This window comes from Neomonachus schauinslandi, chromosome 15 (genome assembly GCF_002201575.2).
Source record: "Neomonachus schauinslandi chromosome 15, ASM220157v2, whole genome shotgun sequence".
Classification (NCBI taxonomy): Eukaryota; Metazoa; Chordata; class Mammalia; order Carnivora; family Phocidae; genus Neomonachus; species Neomonachus schauinslandi.
Window position 1 is genome coordinate 23,582,181 of NC_058417.1, and position 18,161 is coordinate 23,600,341.

General features: G+C 39.2%; 1 protein-coding gene across 2 annotated transcripts in view; it reads left to right on the forward strand.

Moving 5' to 3' along the window:
• The window catches only part of ACACA (acetyl-CoA carboxylase alpha), a 239,733-nt gene that overhangs the window by 46,148 nt on the left and 175,424 nt on the right, over positions 1–18,161 (forward strand). For both annotated transcript variants that reach the window (XM_044921884.1, XM_044921885.1), the window contains 6 exons: positions 1,693–1,825; positions 3,117–3,255; positions 11,113–11,222; positions 12,052–12,133; positions 13,091–13,189; positions 14,641–14,747. In XM_044921884.1, coding sequence (XP_044777819.1) covers positions 1,693–1,825; positions 3,117–3,255; positions 11,113–11,222; positions 12,052–12,133; positions 13,091–13,189; positions 14,641–14,747 — 670 coding nt within the window. The remainder of the gene's footprint in view (positions 1–1,692; positions 1,826–3,116; positions 3,256–11,112; positions 11,223–12,051; positions 12,134–13,090; positions 13,190–14,640; positions 14,748–18,161) is intronic.

Here is an 18,161-nt window from a genome sequence, read left to right on the forward strand (position 1 = left end):
GATCCCAGGGTCGTGGGATCAAGCCCCGCATCAGGCTGCCTGCTCCACGGGAAGCCAGCTTCTCCCTCTCCCTCTATCTACTGCTCTGCCTACTTGTGCTCTCTCTGTCAAATAAATAAATAAAACTTAAAAAAAAAATTAATACTTGCAGGAAGTAGCTACCACCCCTAAGGCTGGGAGAACAAAAAGGAAGAGGTAGGGTTACCAGAACACAGGAGCTTGAAGGAAGGCCCCTGGGGGCCAGCACTTGCACCTCTGAGAGGAAGCTTTGAGTAGCTGGTGCTTAGAGTAGATGGAAGCCTGGCCGGACAGGTCCTTGATCGATAGGCCCAGGCAGCACAGCCCAGAGGCTGTGTGAGCATGGAAAGGCTGGGACTCTGCCAAGGAGCCATCATCTGCTGCTCCTGGTACCTCTAAGGGATGCAATGAGGCCCTCACCAGGAACGTTGAAAGATTCTAGAGGCCAGAATTAACTCTCTGTTACTGTGGAGCAATGATGCTAAAAGCTGGAAAACAAGAATGAAATCCCTATTCTTACTGTCCCACCTTCCCATTGGCAGAACTGAACAGTTTTGCAGTCTTAGCTCTGTCATCACAGAGCAGAGTGTAAAAGGATGGGGTCGGAGCCAAGAGACAGTAGGTAAATAACCAGAACACTGTATATTATGTGTATTTTGCAAAGAGAAAACTGAAGCTGAGCAAGGTTAAATTATTTGCTAAGATCATTGGAGCTATTAAGTGGGCAGATCTGGATTAAACTCAAACCTATGCTGTTTCTGCTACGTATTTCATCCTTAACACACCATTGATTGTTAGAGGCACCATTATTGTATGTACCACTGAGGAAAAAAAAAATTCTGCCAGTTAAAGCGCACCATCAGTTGTAAGATACATATCGATTTCAGATATATTTTTTTAAGATTTTATTTATTTGAGAGAGCATGAGCACAAGTGGGGGAGGAGGGGCAAAGGGAGAGGGAGAAGCAGACTCCCCGCTGATCAGGCAGCCCAACACAAGGCTCGATCCCAGGACCCTGGGATCATAACCTGAGCCAAAGGCAGAGGCTTAACCGACTGAGCTACCCAGGCACTCCCAATTTCAGATATTTTTTTTAAGTTTTTTTTTTTTTTTTAATTTTTTTTAAGGAGGAGTGTCTTCTAATCAATGAAATACGATCATTATGCTGCCTTGTAAAGTATCTGGTTTTGGAGTTACTGATTTTGAAAAGCATATGGAATACAGAAAGAAAATGCTTAGTAGGCAGTTAAAAGTTTAGTCTCATAAGAAAAATGGAGGCTGGAGATACAAAGGTGAAAGTCATCTGTGTGCCAGAATCATGATCCAACAACAGCCTTGCTGTTTATTTAGCTTTCCCAGTCTCTATTATCTCTGTCATCTCATTTCATCCTGTCTTTTACCTATCTCTTTGTGATGGCATCTTTTCGTAAGCCTTAATATTATCTTATTCAAGAACACTTAATTTTTTTCTTAAATTTCCACAAGCAAAGACTTTTTTTTCTCTTTTCCTCTTCTATTCAAAAAGTATGTGATCTGTCAGCGTGCAGTCTTCACAAGGGTGCAGTTGGAAGTGCTGTTGTAAGTATGGTCGTGAAAAGCAGATCTCCAGGGGAGATAGACAGTGTGAAAAAAAATCCTATCTATAGACTTTCATGCTTTCTCTATTTTTACAGGTCCAGCATGTCTGGCTTGCATCTAGTAAAGCAAGGTCGAGACCGAAAGAAAATAGACTCTCAGCGAGATTTCACTGTAGCTTCTCCAGCAGAATTTGTTACTCGTTTTGGGGGGAATAAAGTGATTGAGAAGGTAAGTTATAACCTGCTGAATTATTTTTTCAAAAGCTCATGAGGTTCAGTGCCTAGACTTGTTGTCTGGATTTGCTCAAAACTGATACTTGGATTTTCAGAGACTGCCTCTTTCTGCAGAATTAACCTCTCTACCTCCATAGTCCTGTGAATTTCACCATTTTCTGTGTATTTACCACTGATAATTTAGGCAGGGGTAATTAAAAAGATGAAGTCGTGGTCAAAAAGTTCTTTTTTAAAAGATCTTGCAGTTTTATGGGGTTGGGCTGCCCCACTCTGAGAGGGTATGAGAAACCAACTAACTCATGGGGTAGCGGTGAAGAGATACGTCACCACATTGGAGCAAGAGCTAAGGGAGTGGAGGGAGTTTCAGAACAGAAGGCCTGAATAGTTTGATGCACTGCAATTTAATGGCTTCCAGCAGATATTTGAGGTGTTTGGAGGGACTACAACGTATGAAGTACCTAAAGAGATTACAAATATTTTGAAATGTTAGGAGTAGTTCTGTGCCCCTTTTATCTAAACCATGTCCGAGCTGAAAGGACGACTTGGCTGAAAGAGCTCGCAGTGATTAAGAGAATAAAGCATGGGGACCTATACTCCCACTTTAGGAGTATTGCTCCAGTGGTGTCCAATCTGATAATCAGATTGTGTATCTCCTAGCCTCTGTTATCCTGGGGCCATGATTGCAAGATAGGTCAGGAGAGATTTGTTTACAGAGACGTTTCAGGATCATTGGTTCTTCCACGCTTTTTCTTGTGACCATTCTTCGTAAGGCAGTCTCTACAGTTCTAAGGCATTTAGGGTTCAGCGTTTTGGAGAGAGAGAGTGGTTGGTGGCAGCGTTCTTACGCCTGTTCAGGACTCTGCACCTTGTTTAATACAACAGGGAATAGTGCATGACATTACACTGTTTAGTCGTCCCCCATTCCTTAATAATACATCATTCCTCTGAAGTTTGTCTTCTGTTTGCCTAGTAACAGGTATGGTAGAATAATTTACCAACTCACAAGATTTGAAAAATTGTGATTTTCCCCTTGAAGAAATGAAGATAGAAAGCAGTAACTTTTAGCTGGCACATATTAAAGTATTTGCCTAGCTAACATTTTAAAATATCCCTTGATTATGTGGGAGCTGGTTCCTAACTGCCTAGACATAACAACACAAATTCCTAATTGCAAATCTGGCTTTTCAGAGAAAAACAGATCTACAAAAATGTAGATCTGCCTTTTCCTTGATCATTGCCTGCCTTTTGTACTTTTCTCTCCAATTCCCGTCCCGCCACTCTCCCAGGTGCTTATCGCCAACAATGGCATTGCAGCAGTGAAATGCATGCGGTCTATCCGTCGATGGTCTTACGAGATGTTTCGAAATGAACGTGCAATCCGATTTGTTGTTATGGTAACACCTGAAGACCTGAAAGCCAATGCAGGTGAGTGATTAGCATTAAGAAAGCATCACCCTTGGGCGCCTGGGTGGCTCAGTCGGTTAAGCGTCTGCCTTTGGCTCAGGTCATGATCCCAGGGTTCTGGGATCGAGCCCCGCATCGGGCTCCCTGCTCAGCCGGGAGTCTGCTTCTCCTTCTGCCCCTCACCCAACTCTTGTGCTCTCTCTCACTCTCTCTCTCAAATAAATAAAATCTTAAAAAAAAGGAAAGCATCACCCATGAGCATAAAGCATTGGAATAGTAAAGTCTTAAGTAGGAGAATGTTAACTTAGGGGGATTCCCAAACCCAAGGATTTCGCTTTAAAAAAGTGTCAATAATAGGCATATACAAGTGATTGTACTATATTTAACCTCGACACAGTCTCCTGTGTTCTAAGTAGAAATAAGTGGACATTTAACCAGTGTTTTTTGGGGTTTCCAGGTCTGCCCTTCTAGTGACAAGTATTTGCTAAGCTATATACTTTAGCATGTGTAAGTGGAAAGATTTGGAAGGAAATGGCTATTTCACTTACAAGCTAAGCTACATTGAATTTTAAAGAATCTTAGGGTTAAGATTATTTTTTACCCTCCTTCTGAGGAACCCAAGTGGGTTTTATCCTGCAAGCTTTTCTGCATATTCTCTCTCCTCAGATGGCCCTCCATCTGAGAGTTGTAGATGAAGACTGGTAGGATAGCTGAGACAATATGGCTAGTCTTTCCTCTCCGTACTTTTTATTGCTAAGGTATAATCTCTAAGGTAGAGTACCCACAGATAACATTAGCTCTTTAAGGAGCTATCTTTTTAAACCTATTTTGGTCTGTGTATGTTCTCTCTCTATTGAGACAATGATGTTAAGACTATTCTTAAGGAGTAGGGATTATTATATTATCTTATTTAGAAACAGATAAGATACCATTTTATTGGAAAGCATATGTTATTATGTAAAATCATTTAGTTTGACCCTTTAACATCTCTGAACCACAATTTTTGTATCTGTAAAAGGAAGATCATAATGTCTAATATACTGGATACTTATAAAGATGAAATTGTCTGTGATAAACATAAAACTACCTTGCATGATTTCTTTTTCTTCATCTATTTCCTACTAATTCATTTATTTATTTACTCAGTGAACACGGAGACCCATAGTTGAATAAAATGTGATCTTGCTCTAGGAAACAAATAATTTCAATACAGTGAGGTAAGTGTTATAATACAAATATGCACAGGGTACTGTGAGAACACAGAGCTGAGGCATCTTACCTCTAACCTCTGCTCTTGGTAGCAGGGTTAAGAGAATGCTCTCTAAAAGAAGTTACGCCTAGCCAAGAATGAGCAAGGATTAGTGAAGCAGTCAATATGACATTCCAGGCAGGGCGTTCCAGGTAGAAAAGAACAGTCTATGCAAATGTATGAAGGCACGACACAATGGTTTGCTGGAACCTACAAGTATACTTGTTAAAGTTTAAGATGTGAGCTAATATTTCTCAAGGAGGGCGTTGATTTTTTTTTTAAAGATTTTATTTATTTATTTGAGACAGAGAGAATGAGAGACAGCATGAGAGGGAGGAGGGTCAGAAGGAGAAGCAGACTCCCTGCCGAGCAGGGAGCCTGATGCGGGACTCGATCCTGGGACTCCAGGATCATGACCTGAGCCGAAGGCAGTTGCTTAACCAACTGAGCCACCCAGGCACCCGAGGGCGTTGATTTTTATCCTCAGGAGCATAGACTTTATTTTTTTAGGGTGTGTGTGTGTGTGTGTGTGTGTGTGTTGGACATTAAAGGATTGGCATTTTAAATGGATTAGTTGTTGTTTTTAACAATTCAAAAGTCGAAGAGTATAATGAATCCCTTCTTATTTACCTATCATCCAGCATCATCTATTATCAACTCGTGGTCAATCTTGTTTCATCTTTACTTTCACCTCCTCCCCACTCCACACATAATTTCTGAAACAAATCCTAGATATATTATTTCATCTGTAAGTATTTCAGTGTGTATCTTTTTTTTTTTTTTAAGATTTTATTTATTTATATGAGAGAGAGAGAGCACATGAGAGGGGGGAGGGTCAGAGGGAGAAGCAGACCCCCCGCTGAGCAAGGAGCCCGACATGGGACTCGATCCCAGGACTCCAGGATCATGACCTGAGCCGAAGGCAGTCGCTTAACCAACTGAGCCACCCAGGCGCCCCTCAGTGTGTATCTCTTAAAGGTACTTTTTCTTTTCTTGAAACGTAAGCAGTTAGATGGACAATTCAGATAGCATCTTGGAAGATCCATTTGTGGAAGGCAGTACTACAGAACATGATGAGGCTGAGAAGAGAGAAGAAAGGGATGGTTTAGAGGCTTAGGAGGTAAAATTAGCAAGATTTGGTGATAGAGGGAAGAGTTGATGATTACTGTTAGGTTTCTAATTTGGTTGACGAGGCAGATGCCAGTATCATCAACAAGGGCAAAATAATAATGTAGCCAGAAGAGGAAGGTTCTTTGTGGGGGTAGACAAATGAGATTTGGAGTACTTCTGTATAAGCAAATCCTACAAATCCTGTAAAAAGTTGGATATATCCTTCCAGAATTTAGAAATAATGAGAGCTGGAGACTAAGAGTCTACATTATCAGCAAACATATAGTAGTTAACACTACCTCCAAGCTCAAAGAACAGATAGAAAATGAAAAGAAGAGGGCTAAGGATGAATTTTATAGACGAGTAAAATTTTAGGGATAGACTCAGGAAGATCAGCCCATAAACAGTGCTGAGAAGAGATGACTGGAGACAGAGAAGAAACAGAAGAGAGGAAAAGAATTTCCATAAGGAAGGGCCAAATGAGTCGGCAATCCAATGAAGTAGGAATAGAACCTGTCCAGTAATTAGGAAATCATGGTAGCGTTTGCAAGAATAGTTTCACTGGAACAATATGAATGTGCAGATAATAGAGGACGTTAAGTAATGAATGGGAAGTGACATGGAGATAGCCAATATAGACAGATTTTTTTTAAAGAATTTGGAATGAGAAGGGAAGAAGAAAAGGTAGTAACTCAAGTGAAATCCAGGGTCAGGGAGGATTTTTATTTTTAAGAGTGAAAGAGACTTGGGAATGTTTATAGTTCAAGAGGAAGGAACCAAAGGAAAGGAGTGGAAGTGCGTAGGGACCTGGAGGAGGTAGAAGGGGATGTGGTCTAGAGCACAAGTGGACAAAAATAAGCATGTTCCCTGGTATTTATTCTGAGGAACAAAAAAATCAGTAGTGGGGGGCGCCTGGGTGGCTCAGTCGTTAAGCATCTGCCTTCGGCTTGGGTCGTGATCCCAGGGCCCTGGGATCGAGCCCCGCATCAGGCTCCCTGCTCGGCGGGAAGCCTGCTTCTCCCTCTCCCACTCCCCTGCTTGTGTTCCCTCTCTCGCTGTGTCTCTCTCTGTCAAATAAATAAAATCTTTAAAAAAAAAAAATCAGTAATGGGGCAGATGTATTCATACAAAGATATATTTTCATTATAGTGTTACTTAAAATAATGAGAAACTGGGACGCCTGGGTGGTTCAGTCGGTTAAGCATCTGCCTTTGGCTCAGATCATGATCCCAGGGTCCTGGGATCGAGTCCCACATCGGGCTCCCTGCTCAGCGGGGAGCCTGCTTCTCCCTCTGCCTGCTGCTCCCACTGCTTGTGCGTGCTCTCTCTGACAAATAAATAAGATCTTTAAAAAAAAAAATGAGAAACTGGGGGAGTAACTTAAGTGTCCAACATGAGTGTATTAGTTACATAAAATGTGCACCAATTCTGTGAAGTACCATGCAGACATTAAAAAATAATGTTGTGGAATAACATTTGTTGGTCTAAAATGCAGTCTAATAAATTGCTACATTATTTATCTATTTTTGTGTAACAATATTACCATAAACTTGGTAGCTTAAAGCAAGTCATTAGTTCACAGTTTCTGTAGGTCAGAATGTGGCTTAGCTGGGTCTTCTGCTTCAGGTATCATAAGACTGCAATCAGTTGTCACCTGGATCTGCAGTCTCATCTGAGGCTTGACTTGGGATGGACCTACTTTCAAACTCAGGTGGTTGTTGGCAGCTTTCAGTTTTCTATGGGCTGTTAGACTGAGGGCCTGAATGTTTAGCTGGTTATCGGCAAAAAAAAACTACCCTTGACTCCTTGTCATGTGGGCCATCCCAAAATGACTGCCTGCTACGTCAAAGCCAGCAAGGGAGAGTCTTCTAGTAAGATCGGTTACTTTCTTATGTAATGTTATAGAAGTGACAGCTCCCTGTCCTTGCCATATTCTCTTGGCTAGAAGCAAGTCATAGATCTGCTCACACCCAAGGAGAGGGGGATTCCTTAAGGTATGAAGACCTGGAAACTGGGATCATGGGAACAGACAATGTGTCTGTCCCTCACTGTTGCAAAGAAAAAAGTTAGCTATAGGGTGACATAATAATAGGGAATAAATACATTGCATATAGTCAGAAAAACAAAGGTATAATGGCATATACCAACAGCAATACTAGTTGTCTTTCAGGGTGGTATTTTGGGGTGTTTTTATTTCTGTTTCTGCTTTTTCTAACTTTTTTACAAAGAGTTTATACAATTTTACGATTTCTTTAAAAGTTATTTGAAAAATAGAACTTCAGGAGGATTATAATACTAGTGGTATTGAATTAAGGAATTAGTATTTTGGATGATTTTTCCTTTTTTCTAACTTTTCTATTATGTTAATTATTTTAGTACCTTTCCTGAATATAATTTATGTGCCATAAAAAGTTCACAGTTCTATGAGTTTTAGTAAACTTGTACCACTGTGCAGTCACATAGGAATCCAGTGTAAAACACAAATTACTTTTGTAATTTAAAAGATTATGAAGAAGGAGGCTTATGGAAGAGTTGGTTATTCACATGAGGAGAGGACTTTATCCTCTGAGACCTGGAGTGGGGCGGGGGGGAGCAGGCATACTTGACAGGTTAAGTGAGGGTGGTAATAATCAACCCAGTTGCATATTTTTATGTTATGCTCATTATTGGGAAAGTTGGAGATGTGGATGATTAGTGTAATCTGTGGTAAAGAACCAAGGGTTCTCTTTTGAGGGAAGTTTTGTTCATTTGTGAGTATTCTTCAGCATATCTGGTGGTAATTATTGGCAACTGTGGGAACCAGGAGACGATGAAGAAGTCCAAGCTGTGTGAATAAGATGTGCTTTCTTCTTCTATTTACCAGGGCTTCCCTTAAGGGTCTGCAATCATGATAATAGAAAACTGATAGGTGTAGAACTCTGAACCGTTGTTGGTTGGTGACCACAGTACCTTTGTAGACTGTGTTTGTGTGCATGTGCATGTGTGATGTAGGTCAGCAATTAATGTAACTTTTTTTCTGTACCCAGGGCTACAGAACTTCAGAAAAGACTAAACCACAGTAGAAAAGTTAGATGGATTTGACTATATAAAAATTTTTATTTAGCAAATAAAAAAAAGAAAGAAAAGTTAAAGACAAATAGTAATCTGGAAAAACATTTTGCAGCAAAGAGTGTCTACCTATAATAGAGAAAATGACACCCTTCAGTAGAAAATGAACCAAGAACATGAACTAGGTAGTTAATAAAAGAATGAAAAAGGAACAATAAACACATGAGAAGAAATTTGATACTAATGGTAATCAAAGAAATGCAAACCAAAACAGTAGTCAATTGGGATTTTTTAGTTTATAAGACTGGTAAAATTTAAAAGAGTGATAAGGGGCACCTGGGTGGCTCAGTCAGTTAAGCGTCTGCCTTGGGCTCAGGTCGTGATCCCAGGAGGCTGGATCGAGCCCCGCGTCGGGCTCCCTGCTCAGTGGGGAGCCTGCTTCTCCCTCTCCCTCTCCCTCTGCCCGCTCTTGCTCTCTCTTGCTCACTCTCTCAAATAAATAAATAAAATCTTAAAAAAAATAAATGAGTGATAATATCTAATTTAGATTAGAGTACAGATAATTTGTCATCCATGTTGCTGATGAGAGTCTAAATGTGATTCAATCTTTGAAAATGTGGAAACCTTATCGCTTCTCGGCCTTTTGGCTAAGATCAAGTGAAAATGTGGAAACCTTTTTTTTTTTTTTAAGATTTTTATTTATTTATTTGACAGAGAGACCCAGCGATAGCAGGAATACAGGCAGGGGGAGTGGGAGAGGGAGAAGCAGGCTTCCCGCTGAGCAGGGATCCTGATGTGGGGCTCGATCCCAGGACCCCCAGGATCATGACCTGAGCCGAAGGCAGACGCTTAACAACTGAGCCACCCAGGTGCCCCCGGTGGAAACCTTTTGACCTAGTACTTGTACTTCTAGGAATGTATCCTGTGGGTATAATTAGACAGTAGTACAAGGATATTCATCATTGCATTATTTTAATATTTTCCAAATTATTAATGACCCATATGTCCAACAATAAGTTAGTGGTTACATGAATTATGGACTATTGTGACATTATGGAATAGTAGACATCCATTGAAATATCAAGTATATATTAAATATATCTAAAATGTTAAATATATATATTATCAAGTATGCCTTTTTTGTCATATATGGGAAGATACCCACAATATATTGTTAGACTGGTTAACAGTTTTTGGTTTCTTTTTTTTTTTTTTTTAAAGATTTTATTTATTTATTTGACAGAGAGAGACATAGCGAGAGAGAGAACACAAGCAGGGGGAGGGGGAGAGGGAGAAGCAGACTCCCCGCCGAGCAGGGAGCCTGATGTGGGACTCGATCCCGGGACTCCAGGATCATGACCTGAGCCGAAGGCAGTCGCTTAACTGACTGAGCCACCCAGGCGCCCCAACAGTTTTTGGTTTCTAGTACAACAAAGCATGAACTGATTATCTTTGAGTGGTGGGAGAATGAGTGATTTTAGCTGTTAAAAAATAGTATTACATCCTGATATATTACCTTTTTTTTTTTTTTGGTAATTAACATGCTCTCCCTTTTATTGTCAAAGAGAACAATAAACCTGTCTTTCTTTTGAACAAACTTTAGGCCTTTGTATCTTACTTTGAAAATTTTTTTTAGAAGGACATGAAACCTTTAAAAATTAAGAACAAGGTAGAAGAAGCATTAATAAATATGGTAGAGATGGACCTTGAGCAAGTTACTTGACTGCTCCAAGCCAATTTCCTGTAAACTAGGTGCCAATAATACCTGTCACTTGTAGGAATTTTGAGTATTACATAATATATGTAAACTGCTTAGTATAGTCACTGTGCCCTTAGCTGCTCTTCTACAGTTGCTGCCAGAATAGGAAGAGAGAGACATCGGGGGACCCTGGGCAAAAAAAATGTAGGGAGCAAAAGAAGGTATCTTTTAAAAGTGTCTTTCAAATATGCAGTATCTCCAACATTCCAGATAAACTCTCTTCAAGCACTGGGTAGATACCTGTAACTGACCTTTCCTGTTCAGCCAGTCTACAAGCCCTTCAGGATCTCCCCTCCCTTCCCAGTTTGTCCCGGCTCTGCACCAGTAAAAGGGCTTTCTCAGAGTACAGTGCAAGTTGACGATAAAGACTGTCAGGACTAAACTTTTTATCAGACTAGAATAATTGTACAGGGGCCTCTAAGTGCCATCCTCGATACAGACATCTTAAAGACCTTTCTAAAGGTTACATAATGAAATGTTTGAGAACTGTTGTTTTAGTATAAGAGCTTCCTAAATATGAGATTAGCACATGTTAGTGCCTGTGACTTCATAAAGTCAGAGCCTCTAACTAAATGGTCCTGGGACTTACCCCGTTAACACAGTTTGTCCTGTCATTACCTGTGATGGTATCTGTCATTTACAGAGTTTTGCTCTGCTTTTATATTTCTGAAAATAAAGCATGTGTTCTCTATTAATTTGCTTGCATTTTCAGAATACATTAAGATGGCAGATCACTATGTGCCAGTGCCAGGAGGACCAAACAACAACAACTATGCAAATGTGGAATTAATTCTTGATATTGCAAAAAGGATTCCAGTACAAGTAAGAGATGCCAGTAACATAGTAATTCCCCTAAATCCTTTCAAACCAGATTTAGCCATTTGACTGTTAGATGCAAGGGGCTATCCAGAGAAGAAGTTTAAATTTTGTATAAAGCATCTTTGTTGAAAGTTTGATAAAAGCTTTTTTATACGGGATATAGCAGATTAGGAAAAGAAAGATGGAAAAAAATGAATGAGTCAAAAATAAAGTAAACATAATACAAACAGAAGGTTTGTAATGGTCTTTCAGAGATTATTTATGTTATCCGTTTTACCTTCAAACTATTTCAAGTAAGTAAAAGCTCCTGATTCCAATGGAATATTCTTACCTCAGAATATGGTGGTGTAGAAGCAGATTATTTCTTCCCTATTATATTGTGTTAGGAAATTTAGTGTAAATGTCTTTAAGCCCAGAGAGAAAAAAACTAGAGATTTATATGGCAGTATAACCACTAGATATAAATGTGGAGTTGGGTGACCAAAGTAATTGAATCTGTGAAAGAAAACCAATATTTCTAGAAAGGGCTCTATAGAGTCTAGTGGAAAGGCTATGAATTGAGTTTCCTAAAGAGCAGCAAGACTAGCTGGATCTTAATATCAACTTCACCTTGGTTTTGACCTCTTCAGAGGTTTTGCCACAATGGACTGCTTGTTCTTGTTCTGTAAAAAGTTTGCCAAGAATCAAGCACAGAAGCTGAATTAAGCGTTCCGCTCTTGTGGAGTTATTGTACCTCATGGAGTAGGGTCAGTCTTGGTAGAGAGTACTACAGTTGATCATGTATTTTTTTAGTATGAATTTTAAGAACAAATCATATTATCTTCCCTTATAGGCAGTGTGGGCTGGCTGGGGTCATGCTTCTGAGAATCCCAAACTCCCAGAACTTCTTTTGAAAAATGGCATCGCCTTCATGGGTAAGGCTTTCTGACATACTCTTCCTGTCTTTCTGGTTCTCCCTGTCAGTTTTGCCTGTATTCCAATCTATATTCTGCTTTTCTTCTGTTTAACATGCACTGGGCTCTTATTTTTCCTCAATTAGCAACCCCCAGAGTAATCCTCTTCATTCCTTTTTCTTTTTTTTCTCTTCCTTATTTCTTTCATCCTACTTATCTTTCTTCATCTTGTCTTTTCTGTCCCCAGGTTCTTTTCCATGAGATATGGAGAAGGCTCTGATTTCTAAAACACTGGCCTTTTAAAACTTTGCCATTAATTTTAAGAAAATATATGGAGAAAGGACCTCTTTTTATATAGCAGAACTAATTGAGTATTAGGATACCCTAGCACTGTGCCCTTAAATATGAATCAGCACCTTCACATTTAACTATATAGGTTATATTCTTGCAAGTGAGTGCTGTTTCTTCGGACTTTCCTGCTCTCCTATAGCAGAGAGAGAAATCAAGAGTATATGGCTCAAAGTGTTTCTGTCTCTATCTCAGAGACCTTCCACAATGATGACTATGTTTTGTAAACCCTATTAAAGATAAATCTTCCTTTTGGATTCCCCTCAGACCAAGGAGGGCATATTTCAGACTTGAACCCCAAACTTTTTAGTCCTTATTTTAGGATTCATTAAAAAAAAAAAAAAAAAAAGCCTTTGATAATCTGGTCAAGTTGGATCATGAACGATGATAAAATCAGTTAGATTTGTTAGGAATTTAATTCAGTATATATACTGAACTCTGTATGCTAAGAGCTTACTACATTTGGTTGAGTCATAACATAGTAATTCCCCTAATCAAGTTCATGATCTCCATGATATGTAATGTAGGGGGAGATAAGACAAATACAAAAATAATTATATAGAAGACAAAAATCTGTGTGACAGAAATGAGGCCAAAATGTTACAGTCAGGGTTCTTCTCTTGTTTTTAGGTCCTCCAAGCCAGGCCATGTGGGCTTTGGGGGATAAGATTGCATCTTCCATAGTGGCTCAAACTGCAGGTATCCCAACTCTTCCCTGGAGTGGCAGTGGTAAGAAAATATTTCTTGTTTGTATTTTGAAGTGCAGAAAAGCTCAGTAGGTATTTGGGACTGTGGCCTAGGTGTTAAGTTTATTTAAAATGTATTGGGTGATGGGCATTAAGGAGGGCATGTGATGTGATGAGCACTGGGTGTTATATACAACTGATAAATTATCGAACACTACATCTGAAACTAATGATGTACTATTTGTTGGCTAATTGAATTTAAATTAAAAAAGGAAAAAAATGTATTCGGATATGTGATAAGAAATAGAATCGAGGTTGATTTATGCTATCTTGTATTTCCTAGCTTAATTAATACACCTGTGATTTTATCATGTCTTAGGAATATAAATTTTGTACCAGGTGCACAGATGCTAAACTGTGATTTAAGTGATCTAGGGACTTAATTTGAATTTGGAGAAACTCTAGGAAAACTGATACGGTTCTGTAGATTGGGATCTGCTCTGGGTAGGCTAGAATCTTTGTCAGAGATGGACTTTGGCGGAATTAGGCCTTTGAACCTGCCTGGCAGGTGACCTGGATCACTAAGAAAAACCTAAAAACCCACTTATTCAAATATTTGCCTGCCATTGTTTTCTTAATGTCAGCCCACCATCTATTGATGATTTGCTTTGCCTGTTCAATACCATTCAACCTCTCCTTTGCCCTTGATGCAGAAAATGAGGGCAATAGTCAATCTTTCTTCCAGGCATACAGAAGAATACAATTTTTCTTAAAATGATTTATACTTGACTAATCCCTTAAAGAGTGCTATGTGAATCATTGTAGCTGATAACAATATGAACTTGCCTTTTTTAGTACTCCAGCACAGGGAGCAGACATACTCTAAAACCTTTTTTAAATGGGAATGACCATTGTCTTGAGGCTGAACAGATTTGAACTCTTGTTATTCTGGCTCTCCAGGGGGATTGCAATATCCTCTCCAGACCTGCTGGGTCAAACAGTTTAAAATAAAAGGTTGAATTTGTTCTTGTTTGAATGGAGAGACTATAGCATTCCCCTTGTGGCTGAGTACAGGGACATTCAGGGAACATGGAATCATGACTCTGCTGAGGCCTATAAAACCGCCATTTCCATTTCTAAGGGCTCATAAAGATTGAATTATTTCCCAGACCTCTGGCCCTGGTGCAGGCCTGAACACACAAATCGAAGGTATTTTGCCTGCTGAGTTGCTGTGAAAAGTCTGACTTTTTTTGTGTGTGTGTGTCTTGTATGTCCTTGCATTTTTATAAGTTTCCTCCCTATTAGCTCTCCTGACTTCTTCCAGGGTCAGACCCCGAGTTGCCAGCTCCTGCTAGAGCTAAATATCGTTAACCCCAAGGACTGATGAGGTTTTTATGCCATCCTTCTTTCTCACATTTACCCTCAATTTTGGATAAATATTAGAGCATTTTAAAGAAGGAATAGCAGCTTTTAAGTCACTGTTATCTATTACAGGTCTTCGTGTGGACTGGCATGAAAATGATTTTTCAAAACGTATCTTAAATGTTCCCCAGGAATTATATGAAAAAGGTTATGTGAAGGATGTGGATGATGGGCTGAAGGTAGGTTACGAACTCTAGGGAGTGATGTCTTTCAACTGACCAGTTAGAGTCACAAACAAAGTAATTTGTAGCCTGGTTCATGATATACACCCATGATGGCATTGGGGTTGTAAGAACCGGAGATACAGTTTATAGAGTAAGGAAGTGACCTAGATTTAACAAAAATAATTTAAATTTGTTTTGAAGCAAGCTGCTCACCTGGACAGAACATTTCTTAGGTGGCTAAATCAGAGCTTTTAGGGAGTACTGATTCTGCTCTCTACCACCTGTTAGTGTGTGTATGAGGTGGCAGGCGTAGGGGACAGAGCGACACACAACACACATTTGCCCCTGCTTGAATTCAAAACTAAGAAGCCAGGCAGACAGAGAAATGTCAGCTTTATTTCAAATGGAGATGTTGGTGAAAATGGCTTCAGTGTGTAAACTGAACGCCCTAGTTCAACATGCTTACTCACTGGGTACTTGCGGTGCTGAGTAACCAGAGACTTTCCTCTGCAGAGACAGAGCTTTTTACCATTCAGCTTCTTGTATCACTGAGAGCTGACTAAGAGCATATGTTATGTGCAGTGGGCTGATTCCAAAGGGCAAGAAGCTGAGCTCTGCATGCTCAGTTCCTCCTTCCAAACTGACCAATCACACCATTCACTCTTTTTCCCTTGGGGAGGGGTGAGGGAGGGAGCCAAGAGAGGCTGAAGGTGTCTAATTACTGTCCATTCTTGTAGAAACAGGAACCCAAGCAAAAGGAGATCCTTTCTCCAACAGTGCCTTTTCTTTCTTTTATAGTTCTCCCCATTTTGTTCCCCTTTCACTTTTTAAATAGTTGGAAGTGTCAGTTATGCTTCCAAGTAGATGATGAAAGAGGCTATTTTAGAAAAACACACTACTTGTGTTTGACTTTGTATGTTATAAATTCAAGAGGGATGCTGAAAGCTCAACTAATTTTGCTCTTTTGTTTGCATTTCAAGTTAAGCCTCTCGTAATCTCCTGAATAATTATTTCTAATTGAATTGCAAACACTATACTCTATTTGCTGTAACTTGCAAAAGAGTAGAAGCCCTTTGTAAGGAACTAGCTATTTTGCTTATCAATTGAAATTCCTTTTTTTTTCCTGATCATAATTTTAAATGTAAAAATTTCTGGTAGAAAATTTGGAAGGCCAGAAAAGAGATGATGGTAAAACCACCCATAAACCCACCATCCAGAGATAGATACATGTTCATAACACATTCATACATCTTATTTCAGCCTTTTTTGATTCATAGTATATATTATTATCATGTAGTGATCATCTTTATTAATAGATTCTCATAATTATGATAAGTATAAAATTAGGGTCTTACTGTATATATATATATATAGTAGTATATATACTGCTAGTATATATACTTAGTAATCCTAGTTTCTTTTCCTATTTTTTATTATGTATAGGCATTTTCCTCATGACATTAAAATTCTTCTAAAATATTCTAAAAAGGGGCATCTGGGTGGCTTAGTCGGTTGGGCGTCTGCCTTCGGGTCAGGTCATGATCCTAGGGTCCTGGGATCAAGGCCTGCATCAGGCTTCCTGCTCAGTGGAGAGCCTGCTTCTCCCTCTCCCCCTGCTCGTGCTCTCTCTCTCTCTCTCTCTCTCTTTCTCTCAAATAAATAAATAAAATCTTTAAAAAAAAAAAATTCTGAATGGATGACCTGTGCCTAGAGCCTTCATATCTTTTTACACAAGGCCTACCTTCTTACTGCCATCATGTGGACCACCCTATTTTTTTTTTTTTTTAAGATTTTATTTATTTATTTGACAGAGACACAGCGAGAGAGGGAACACAAGCAGGGGAGTAGGAGAGGGAGAAGCAGGCTTTCCGCGGAGCAGGGAGCCTGATGTGGGCCTTGATCCCAGGACCCTGGGATCATGACCTGAGCTGAAGGCAGACGCTTAACAACTGAGCCACCCAGGGACCCCCACCCTATATATTTTTTTAAGTCTTTTTCACATTTGTGGCTGATTCTTTGGTACTTAACACTCAGTGATAGCTCTTTCTTTGATAACATTATTTCATCACGCTAACTCTGTTTATAAGCATAGAAGTGAATAGAGGTAAGAGAATTTTAGAAGAGATGGAACTGTACTTAATTGACTAATTCAACATTTGAAATGCTCTTCTTTCTGTTGGTACATGTTTAGATACTGTTATAATGGAAACCGTAAATCACTGGAATGTTTTAACAAAGGAATGACTTAGTTATTCTAAATTTTGGTTAACTTTTCCCCACTTTACTTTTTGCCATAACAATACAATCTGGACATCTTCTGTATTGTTACATGTAAAAGTCACCTCATCCCTTTTAATACTTGCACAGTATTCTAATAGATGGACATATCTTGATTTAACTAGCTCCGTCCTTAACAGATATATAATAATTTCCAGAAAGTTTTAGGATTGTTACCTGATCATTATTAAATTCTATAAATGCAAAAACCGCATTTAGAGTATGTGTTGAAAATTAGTGTTCTAATTTTTTTTTAATATTTTAGTGTCTTGTTATTTTTATCTTTTATGAAAAGTTGAGTGAGAAAATAATTTCTGGATACACGAGAGTTCTGATTTGTTGAATCTTATATGTTGTCAGAAGCTGTACTGGGACCATCAGCATTTTATTAAGTGAACTACTTACACCTTTTTTAAAAATAAAAATTAGAGGTAATACATGAATACCTACATACTATAATTCCAATAATAGAGAAATAAATATAGTAAAAAGTGGAAGTATATCTACCCATCTTCCTTTTAGAAATCACCACTGATGTATATTCTAGAGTTTTTTTTGTGTTTTTTTTTTTTTAAAGATTTTATTTATTTATTTGACAGAGACAGAGACAGCGAGAGCAGGAACACAAGCCCCGGGAGTGGGAGAGGGAGAAGCAGGCTTCCTGCCGAGCAGGGAGCCCGATGTGGGGCTCGATCCCAGGACCCTGGGATCATGACCTGAGCCGAAGGCAGACGCTTAACGACTGAGCCACCCAGGCGCCCTAGACTTTTTTTTTATACCCTGATATGTGGGTGTATGAATGCATACATAATCATATATAAATATATAAGTTTTAAAAAAGATTTTATTTATTTATTTGAGAGAGAGAGAGAGCGCAAATGGGGGGAGGAGCAAAGGGAGAGGAACAAGCAGACTCCATGCTCAGCGGGGAGCCTGATATGGGGGCTTGATCCCATGACCCTGAGATCATGACCTGAGCCAAAATCAAGAGTTGGATGTTTAACTGACTGAGCCACCCAGGTGCCCCATAAACATGTAGTTTTATTTTGTTTTTGATGTATAGGGGATTATTTTAGGTTGAACCATATGAAAATGCCAGTATTCAACAATTTTTTTTTTTAACCTACAAAAAAAGGGCACTTTCTTTTTGTT